Below are 11,468 nucleotides of genomic sequence, written 5' to 3'. Positions count from 1 at the left end.
CCATTTGGAGTGCAACAGTTGCTTGTGTGAAGATTGTAATCCGGTGCGGTTGTGACATAAACATTGTTATCCAGAAAGAACAAAGACAACAAACAACCCAAGGCGTTCTCATCTAATGGCAACCTCTTTCTCTCCAACACCAACACTCCGTTCCATTTTCCAAAACCCTCCCAAACCCTTTCTTCTCAACCGCTACTCCTTCACCTCTGCTTCAAGCTATGTCACTCTAAACCTCCCTCGTCGCTTCACACTCTCCGGTACTCTCACTGGCAGACCCCTCCTCTCCAAAGGGTTCTTCACATTGCATAAGAGGTACTACCAATATCTTCACTTCAGTGATTCTTTTCCATTTTTGTTTACTACTTCGTTCATTGGTTCTAATTGTAATTTTATTTTATTTTTTGAAATACACACAGAAAGGGAATTGTGAGAGCCGCTACTATTGAAGAAATTGAAGCTGAAAAAGCATCTATTGAGAATGATGTTGTAAGTCTCTCTCAATCTATAAACCTCTCACAACATTGACAATACTTTGTCCACAAACACATATAGGACATTCAAACACGACTTTAATACCTTAGATTCGAAGTTTCGGTGCTGCATAATGTTAGATATAGTTAGATATGTGTTAAAATTGGTTTAAGTTAGTTATGATTAAGTGAGAATTGGTTATGTTATTAGGAGCACTATTTAAAGCTGTATTTATACCCTAATTGTATATTTATACTATCAATTTCAAGTTCAATATTTTCTCTCAATTATTTTATTCGGGTTCAACCATGCTCTTCAACCCATAGTGCAATGAAGTTTCTTTTTTTTTTTTTTGTGTAAAAAAAACAATGTATATATGAATGTGAGGCGTTCTGATTTTTTTAATCTTTATATACAATTCTCTATTTCCCTTCCTCAGAAAAACAGGATGGAAAGGACTCTTGAAAATGTTCGGACTAATTTCAGTTCCATAAGAACAGGGAGAGCAAACCCGTCTATGCTTGACAAAATTGAGGTATACCTTGCAATTGCGTTTTTACTCTTTTAATCCGCCTCTGCTACAAAATGCATATTGCATTGACATGCTTATATTTGCTGTTCAAAAGTAAAATCAGTTGGACTGCATGCTCTGAATTTTAATGTCTTTCACATTATTTATTTATGCAGTGTCTGAAACCTTTGATTTTATTACGATCTATAACAATTCACTTGCAAATAATATGAATTTTTTCATTTTAATGATTCCAAATGGAGGGCTAGTTAATTTGAAACCGATTAATCGTATTAGGATTCTTCAAATTGCACACCCTTTTGTACATTGATTACTACTTGTCTGTCATGATCACTTTTCATTGCATGACACTTGTATCTTATTCTCAGCTTTCACTTGTGTCATTTACTTCCTTTCATTTGATTTGGATTGGTTTTTTATTTTTCAATATTGCTATGTCTGATCATCCAATTGCTCTTTAGTATTACTAATAAATAATAATAATAATACTATGGAACATATACTTACACAATGATAAAAACGGAGATAACGATGTAATCATCACCTTTTAACTAAATGCTAAACTGAAATTTTTTATTTTTTTAAAGCAATACTAAACTGAAGTGATAACAAATCATAAGTATTCTGCTTAATTTTTGTAGAGAGCTTTGTCTTGTAGATGAACTGTTCATAACTTGTTTTAGGTGGAATACTATGGATCTCCTGTTAGCTTGAAGAGCATTGCTCAAATAAGCACTCCTGATGCCAGTTCACTCTTGATACAGCCATATGACAAATCAAGGTATGCTATGCACTTATACACGATAAACCAGAAATAATAAAATAGATAAGCAAAATAAAAAATTATCTTATTCAAACTTTTTGTATACTTTTTTTTACAGTATGGCATGCTCATAATGATTTGTGCGGCTTACTTCTTTTTCTCCCCGTTGAATCGTTTATAGTAGTCATTGATTGAGAGTGTATGTATTATAGCAAACAATCCCATCTGAGACATTCTTCAATATCATGAGACAAAAATAATTTTAGTTGTAATTAAATGGGTCAATATGGTATCTTGGGTGAAGAATATTTCTCAGTGAACTTTTGGTTACTAATATTGATTTTCAGCTTGAAGGCTATAGAGAAAGCCATAGTTGCCTCTAATCTTGGTATGACTCCAAATAATGATGGAGATTTGATACGGTTGAATATCCCTCAGTTGACATCTGATAGAAGGAAGGTATTTTCCCCTTCCATTGATGTTGTAGTGTCTAAATTCTTGTAGCAAACTTCGTGTGAATTTTTTTTCTTCTTTTAATTACATTTTCACTTTCACTTTCACTGATTCAAAGTGATAGTCCTGATTGGTTATAATTTTGTATTTAAATATTTTCGAAATTACATAGCATCGCCTCTTCTCTTCTATGACACACTTGAATAATTTGAATTATTGTAATATTCTTTACAAATGAATCTTTTTTAACTATACATACAAGGGATATATAATTGAAATCCATCTAGATTAGTAGAAAAATCAATAACAATTAAACTATCTATTGAAACTATATTAAATAACAAATGATGATTATAAATTTATAATTACAATCAACACTTCTCCTCACGTTGTAGTGTGTATATATAGATGTAGAGACATCGTGTGTATCCATCTTGTCACATATATAGGCTATTTGAGGTCCCTGTAACTTGCAAGGATTCAGTGAAGATATCTAACAACTAATCCATGAAGCTCAGAAAAGAAGTCTTGATGCCTGGGAGGATTTTTTTCTCTAATGAAATGACAGTAAATTTCTATGTATTCGGTCCTTGGTTTGAAGGAAGATACAACACTAATTCATCATCACAAGCATGCTCTATAGGTGTGAAAGGTGAGGAACCAACTCTATTAACTTGTCCAAACTTGGATAACCCAAACGACGGTGAAGAAGATCAGGAGAGTTGGAGCCATCGAATATGGTGGATAGAGAAGGTTGAAAGGCAGTAGACTAGTGAAGATCCATTAAGACTCTGCACCAATTGTCTATCCCATACTTGGTTCCTACATAAGAAAATAATCATAATAAAATGCTATGGAACAGTTTAGAAAGAGAGTGAATTGATTGATTTAAATCGAATTAAAGGGGTAGCTAGTGCAAATAGGGTAAAATTAGAGGCAAACTTGGAAGAGGAACTACCATCATGCTGCAGTTTAGACGCATCGACAATGGTGATTTGCTGAGGTGGTTAAGGAGATGAATAGTTAAAGTGAGAGACTGAGATAAAAAGCACCATGGTCTAAAATCTAGAATCTAATAGTGGGACAAATAGTAAAATTTTCAGTAGTGAGAGTGACCAAAGAAAAAGCCTATTGGGCTAGCTTAAGCTAAAGGTATTCTTTATATTCCCTGGAAGAAATTGTACGATATCCCCTTAGAGTCTTCTGTTAAACATCTAAATCCCAAACACTGTACTACATTGCCAATTTTGTTTGGAAATCCATACAAGGAATAACAATGTTTCCTAAGTGTTCTAATTTACACTAAAAACAATGAAGGTTTTCTCTGCCACCCGTGTATCGGTGACCACCTCTGCGACCATAACCACGACCTCCCCGCTTAGTTGAATTAGAAATCAAAGTGCAAAACACAAATGTTGATTGGAAATCATCTCCAGTTTCAATATTCTATTGAGAGAATTCAAAGCGATATTCAACGAGCTCCTGCGTTATAGGCTGAATGGTACATGCTGGCATCCAAGATGAGATCGGTGATGAGATCTGAAAGTGACAGTAAAGTGACATGAGCACCTCACACGGCTTCTGAGAGGAGCGTCGTTTTGGACAGCTGTGAGCAGACGAGTACTGACGCAGGACCAGATCACAGCAGATGAAATGAAACCTTAGATTTGAACGAGGTCAGGTGAAAAAAGGTAGGTATCGACTAGAAAGCTTAGTAATCTGAATATTCTGTTTTTCTTTACAAATGAATCTGTGTAACTATTAGACAACAGAGACAGTCGGAACCCCTCGTGAATAGGAGCATGATCAGTATCAACCGAACTTTCTATAGAAACTATATAAAAAAATTTAGGAAATAATAAATTATGGTTATAATCGCAATCAACAGAAACAACCCGTGAGAAAGGGGATTTCACCAGAAAAAGAAAAAAAAAGGTATTCCGGGTCATAGTTCCAACAGAATTGTTTCAGTTACCAATTTACCGTTTTATGAAACTGTGCCATTTATAATGGTTGTTTATAATATACATGCATTATGTGGAATCTTTTGAAGGTCTAAGCACATATGTGGATTTTTTGATGTCGTTTGAATAACTTAAGCTAAAACTTTTTTTGTATTTCCCCTTTCCAGGAACTTACAAAGATAGTTTCTAAACAAGTTGAAGAAGGGAAGGTGAGTTTACAAAATAAATTACACTTGTGTTGAGACTTGAGATAATGAACAGGTTCTTGTTCATTATTGCCATTTTGAGGGTTTTGCTCTCCTCGGAACTTCTTTCATCGCTACCACTTAAACAGGAAGAAACTTCATTGTGAATGAGGAATAAAATTTAATAAACTGTAGTAATTGAAGGCACTAACTGATGTGAAGAGTGTTTTTCTTTTTCAATATAAATCATATAGCTTTACATGCAGTATGCTTCTAGAATAAATATGTTGGCTAAATTTCTGTTATTTGTAACTTTCTTTTGAATGATTTGGCATGTTCATTTCATTCATAGGTGGCTTTAAGGAACATAAGAAGAGATGCTTTGAAAGCTTATGAAAAACTTGAAAAGGTTTAAATCATTGAATTGTTTACTTTTTTCTTTCTTAACTCCCTTCAGTAATTTCTTCTTTATCTGCCACTATGGCTTTCGTCAGTCACCGTTGGAATTTTATCGCAGGAAAAAAAGCTCTCAGAAGATAATGTGAAAGATTTGTCAAGCGACTTGCAGGTAACTTGGTAAATTCATATGTTGATGGATAATTGATTTATAAGGCTAGCTTATTATTTAAAATAGTAAATAATTATTTTTTCCTATTATGTTGTTTTGTAGAAGCTGACAGATGATTATATAAAGAAGGTTGATGCCATCTACAAACAGAAAGAAAAGGTACTATATATTTCCACTTAATACATTGTTTACCTATGGCATATAAAAGATTGTAGATTAACGAGATGCTTAAACACAGACTACACTCACAAAGCCAATTTTATAAGGCCTTGTTTGAATTAGTTTTCTTACTTATAGGAGTTTCTCAGTTAAAATCAGTTAATATAGTTCGGCAATTACAAAAAAAACAAAGTTTTTATGAGCTCAGATGTGTTTCATACAGAGAAATTAAATGAGATAGCTTCAGAAAAAAAATTGAGATACAAAAACTAATTTCAACTCATACAAAAAGCTATTATTTAAAAAAAGTCGTTGTTACAAGATTCTTTTAATATTTTTTGGGAGAAGTTCACTCAAATTGGGTCGAATACGACTCTAGTAACTACTTCTAGGATTCGTTTGAGGTTGTCTCTATTTCACTTTCATCGTATTATGTTCTGGAAATTAGCTATGCAAGGACAACAAATGATGTTTTATTTGAACATGGTATAATGGGTAAACGGATTCCCTACATTTTGACTAACTTTGGTTCTTTTGACTTGATTGTGTTCAATATTAATAACTACATGGAGATGTGAGCGAATAGGATAAATGGTTCTCGAAATTGAACGCTTGCCAAAATAGTCTCTAAATCTTATGATTTTCCAAATACATCGTTGCAGTCAAAAAGGTCCCTTCGTGCACTTTTTGCTGTCGGGGCTGTGGCGTGACATGAAAAATGTGTTCTTCTACGCGAATCCCACATTAATGCCACAATTCCGGTAGAAACTTATGTAGTATAAAAAATTAATGCTTGCCAACTCCAGAGCTATCACCTCGGGTTCCAAACACGTGAAGTAATTACCTCATAAGTTTCGTATTCAATTTAGTCCTCGGTGATGTAGCATTGGTGTGAGTTCTATGTGGAAGATCGCACATTAGTTTAACGTGTCATGTCATAGTTTCTAATGGCAAAAGTTAACGAAGATGCCTCTTTTATAGACTCTTTACAATTTCAAGGAAATATTTGTCAATTAAAATTTAGAAACTATTTTGATCCATGTTCACCATTTTGATGACTAATTTACCTTTGAGTGAGATTTACATGCTTTTGTACCTTGAAAAAAAGAAGGATATCAGCAAAAAAGGAACTTATAGTTGATCGTACATTTTTAATTACACTAGAAAAATCAATTTATGCATGATTGTATATATTCAGGGTTTGACATGTGATTTATTCCTATCTTTCAGGAGTTGCTGACAGTTTGATCCGTTGATACATAAATGTATTCGTATTTGAGTTTTATCTAGAGGAGCTCAAATTTTGTGTGTACTTTGTCTAATTTATCTTATATACGGAAGACAACTTGCTTTTTCTGTTAAATAGATGCTTTTTCAAATTGAAAAGGTGAGTCCATGTAAATTTGGATTTATTAATTTTATTTACAATTGCTATCATTGACATTAGACTGCCATAGCGTAGATATATTAATTTTGTCGCCTATGTCATGATGCAAGAGTGTATGCAAGTAAATTGAATAGGTAAATTTGTCATTTGAATTGTAAACGTGGTTTAAATTAATCTTTAAATTTTATAAATTAATAAATACATTTTAACATTATAAAATAGAAATTAAAATGAATCTAATTAAATTTTTTATTGTTGTTAATTGTATATTTGATCTCTTTATATTGATTTCATATTAATGTTATTATATTATAGACTAATTTTTCTATGAAATATAATTTTTTTATTGGTTAATTTGTCAATAATTAGTCAATGTACAATTACAATTACTTATAAATTTATTTATGAAATGTTAAAATTTTATTGACAATTTTGTCCTTAAAAAAAAAGAGTGAGTTAATGTGAATAAGTCATCTATATAATTTATAGAGGGTTTATTTTAATTGATATTTTATAATTTTAATGTTGTATTTTTTAATTTACTAAATTTATTGACAAATTGGACTGACGTTTAAGCTTTGCATATTTCTTCTTTTTTTTACCTCAAAATAATTTTTTGATTTAATTAACAGTATTAATTTTATTGTTTATTTTTTAACCCCTTGGTATAGATTTGTTTTACTTTTTTTTGCTAGTTAATTATTAATTAGACTTAAGATCCTTCTAATTTTATTGTTGTTAGTGTTTAAAAGACCGCACTTTAAATTTCTATCTATGATTTATTGGGTTTGGATTGGCTTTGATGGGAACTACCCATTCTAAGTTTTTATTGTGAAAAAAAAAAAAGTATAAAGTGTATTATCGTATTGAGACTTAAATGCCCCAAATTTGGGGACACTATAAAAAATTGAAGGAGCCGTTAGAGAGTTTTGGGTGGAATTAAAATTTCTCCAAATCATTTCTACTTTTTTAGAATTATTATAAAACAGAAAAAATATATAAAATTTCTCTGTTTTTCAATTCTATTTTTGCTTAAAAAAAGACTACTATTTCATATAAAGTGTGAAGATTACCTTCTCTCCTTTCCTCAAATTCCTCTCCTTTTCTTATAATTCCAAATAAAATTTGATATTTTATTCATAGTGTTGCTTATACCTACTATCATTGAGATAGCATAACTATTTTTTTATTAATCATAACTATTTTTTCGGCAAAATGGGGTATAGACGAGTTTAAAAAAGCTATTTTGGAATTTTATTTATTTACTCATATTTCTTCTACTTTTTTATTCTCAATTTTTTACTGGAATTTTTATTCTCAATAAAAAGTGGGAATCTTACATTTTTTTATGAAAACAGAGTTAATTGAAATTTCAACCAATTATAGTAATTATTCAGTAAAAAAGAACAATTATAACTCTCCGTTGCAACTTCTTATAATCTTATACCACTTTTTTATTTTATAATCTTATTTGTTAAATCAAATAAATTTTAAATAAAAATGGTTCTAGCAACACCAAGTGTTGACTAAACACATTACAGTATTAATTAATTATACTGGGTAACAATATTCATTGCAACAATTCAATCCTGACCATTCCGGTTGAGTTGTTGCTATGATAAATTACCAATAAAAAAATTTGAGAAAGAAAATATGAAATCCATCTTTAATATGAAACCTTTGTTAAAAATATATTTTTTAAATGATTTACATATTTAAAGTCATACACCTATACATAATTTTTTAACATTGGTCTAGAGACTAGAGTGTTGCATTATACAGCTTGCACGAAAACGTTATTTAATAAGAACAAAAAAAGCGTTATTTAATAATTATATAAAAAAAAATCGTCATCCTAACTAACTCAAGCTATATAAAAAAGGATTAAAAAAAGACAATCAGACATTTTTTCCCTAAATTCAAATGAGACCTGAGTAGTTTATTTATTATTAGTACGACAATTAAAAAAGCTATTAGTAGCCTCGTATTTGCAGTTTAATTAAATATTAATATTCTGATGATGACGATCTCCACGATTAGTAACAAACAAATTCACATTCCCGAAAGTTCAATATTCAAGGAACGAGGAATGCAACTCCAACGTGGAACAACTATTGCTCGCCACTTCAACTCATAAATCTAATTATTTTGTTTATCAACAATTGTTTATGAACACAACTTGCACTTTTTAAATTAAATTTAGTTAATAAATATTTTAAAGAAATTTTTTTGAAAATAAAAAAGTTTTGCTTAAAGAAAGATATATTTTAAATTTTAAAAAATTAAATACATTAATTATTATATATTTTTATATTTAGATCACTAATAAAATACTTTAATAGCATTTGTCAGTATTTGCATAAAAAACTAATTGAGAAGAATATTATGTAGCAACATTTTATAATTATCCACTTTTTTATATATGACAAACTAAAATGTAATTGGTTATGTACCGTAATTTTATGCATTAATTATCTACTTTATTATGTACATCATTCGTAAAGATGACACTTTTTTTTTTTAAATTAACCGAAGATTTGATTTCTTTCTTTGGTTTTATTACTTTGTATTAGTTTAAATCGAATGAGTGGATTTGTCTTAACCCACTAATATGTTTATTATTCTTATTGGCCGTTGTGCATGTTTATTATTATAAATTTAATCGACACACATACATAGCAATGAAACTAGCTTAGGTCAAAATATATAGAATAAGCTCAATCAGCCAGTTTTATAAAGAAGTAGTATTATATTAAGATTCAAGTCACGATTGGTCATGTGCAGGTAGATTGAACCATTAATCAAAAACCAAATCGTATAATAAATTTATTATGGGGCATTAGCAATAATAAATGTATAGAACAAGACAAGTGGAAGTGGGGTAGATCCCTGTCTTGACGTTTCATAATATCATATTAAATGCAAATAAAAAATGTTGAAAAGCCGATGAAGGATGCTTTTATTACTTCTTTTTTCAATTTTATAATTAGATGATTTGTTTATGACTTTAAAATGGAACTTGTTCATGCATTATTATATTAAAATAATAATACAGTTTTCAATAACGTGTACTTTATTTGATTTTTTTTAATAGAATAAAATCAATGGAGCTTGCTTTTGATTGTGTCAAAATAAAAAATTTGACTCTTATAAAGTAAAAGATTAGTAGAATAAATAGATTAATGGTTGATATAATAATTAATTATGTATTTACTTAAAATATAAATTATTTACTTAAAATTAATTATTAATATTATTTATTTTGTTATTCACTAAAATTAATTATTCAATAAATGTCAGAATAATTTATTTGTTATGATTTGTATCTCCTTATTATAAAATAATATCCTTTCTATAGAAACAAAAAGCAATACCCTTTTCTCCTATAAAAAAAATTAAAGGATATACAATTTTATATTAAAGGATATGATACACAATTTTAGTATACGGCGTTTAACTAAGTTAAAGTATTGAAACACAATTTTATGTACCATTCGTTTTTTATATATAAAAAAATAAACTTTAAAAATATCTTTGCAACACAATATCCAAATTTGTTTCATTAATCGTTTTGAATATTTTATTAATCACTAAAATTACATATTTTATTAATCATTTTATAATATTCTTTAATAACTAATTTGTCGTACTCTAAAATAATTAATGTTTTATATTTTAGTGGTTAAGAAGTATTCAAAATAGTTAGAGGTATAAACTTGTATATATTTATAAAAAATATCTTAATTTATTAAAAAAAAAAGTTAATAAAAATTGAAAAATAAAATAAAATTTATCATATAAATACAGTGAACATTACATACAATATGATGTGCATTTGTTCAAATATCATTTTTCTTATTAGTAATTATATTTTAAAAATAACTATTAAATGTTTGATTCTTATTAATGAATTAATTTTTCATGATGTTTAAAAAAGTATGATGTGTATTTGATTTTTATTAATGAAATAACTATTGATGTATTTGATGTTAATTTTTTATGAATGAATTTTTCAATAATTATTTTATTTATATTTTATTTAGAAGATAGTACATCTAACACACTCTATTTAATTGACTAAAATATAAATAGATTCCAAATTTATATAAAACCCATATATTTTAATATAAGACATATGTAAATTTTCATACTCAAATATAGTAGTATATATGTAAATTTTCATGACTCAAATATAATATATTAATAAAGAGTGTTGGTAGCAATATATCTTTTGCTAAGAAGGGATATGTTCAAGTTGCTCCACATTCTTTCTATCTTTTATGCAAGTAAAAAGTCGGAGGGGGCCTCATATACGGCTTTTTCTTAGTAACATATTTGTTATTATCTTTTTATAAGACATACTAGAGTTTGGCAATGCTTTTTATATTATAAATTTTATTTGTGATTATAAATATTAATCTTCATGATTATTTCAGAAGTAAGTAATTAAGCGTGTTTTGAGTCAAGATAGTTAAATAATATCAAGCCTAAATCAGATATTAGATAAGGGGTCATTTGTAAAATAGAGTAGTCCAATTGTAAAGCAGTTAGTTAGTTATTCTAAAGTAACTAAATGATTGTTATCTTTTTAAGTCTTTAGTTGTATATATAGTATCCACATTATGTAATTATCAAAACTTTGAATAATCAATAACATAATTAATTCTTCATCTACTTAGATCCTCAACGTGTTATTGAGAGAATGTTGATACTTCCACCACATTCCTCTTTCATCCATGGCTTCACCGCCACAATTGTCACCTCTTTTTCTCAAATGAATATTTTCAATTAATTCAAAATGAACTTGTAAAAAAATTTATTGACAAATAACATACATTTATCTAGTGTATCTTCGAACTTTTTTTATACAATGCATTAAAAAACCAGAGGATGTCCAAGCTCAACTTTAAAATATTAATTTATATGCAATTTATTCAAATTATATAATTAGTCACTTTTCAAGAGGTGTTGGTATTAGTTATACTA

The 11,468-nt window shown here is 28.8% G+C and overlaps 1 protein-coding gene across 1 annotated transcript; it reads left to right on the top strand.

The window, feature by feature from the left end:
• Positions 1-6,532, top strand: LOC101504583 (ribosome-recycling factor, chloroplastic). Its single transcript, XM_004495142.4, has 10 exons — positions 1-312; positions 417-486; positions 911-1,006; positions 1,687-1,784; positions 2,114-2,225; positions 4,351-4,392; positions 4,721-4,777; positions 4,886-4,936; positions 5,039-5,095; positions 6,326-6,532. Exons 1-10 carry the CDS (start codon positions 116-118, stop codon positions 6,341-6,343), a joined length of 798 nt encoding a protein of 265 aa, XP_004495199.1. The 5' UTR covers positions 1-115; the 3' UTR covers positions 6,344-6,532.
• The last annotated feature ends 4,936 nt before the right edge of the window (positions 6,533-11,468 follow it).

The sequence above is a fragment of the Cicer arietinum genome, chromosome 4 (genome assembly GCF_000331145.2).
Source record: "Cicer arietinum cultivar CDC Frontier isolate Library 1 chromosome 4, Cicar.CDCFrontier_v2.0, whole genome shotgun sequence".
In the NCBI taxonomy this organism is placed as follows: domain Eukaryota; kingdom Viridiplantae; phylum Streptophyta; class Magnoliopsida; order Fabales; family Fabaceae; genus Cicer; species Cicer arietinum.
This window is presented reverse-complemented; position numbering and strand designations above follow the sequence as displayed.

Excerpts from the sequence above, each read along its gene's own strand:
- LOC101504583 (XM_004495142.4), top strand. The coding sequence starts at position 116 with ATGGCAACCTCTTTCTCTCCAACACCAACACTCCGTTCCATTTTCCAA. Across the intron at positions 313-416 it reads TTCTTCACATTGCATAAGAG|AAAGGGAATTGTGAGAGCCG; the intron begins GTACTACCAATA and ends AAATACACACAG. Across the intron at positions 1,785-2,113 it reads CAGCCATATGACAAATCAAG|CTTGAAGGCTATAGAGAAAG; the intron begins GTATGCTATGCA and ends ATTGATTTTCAG.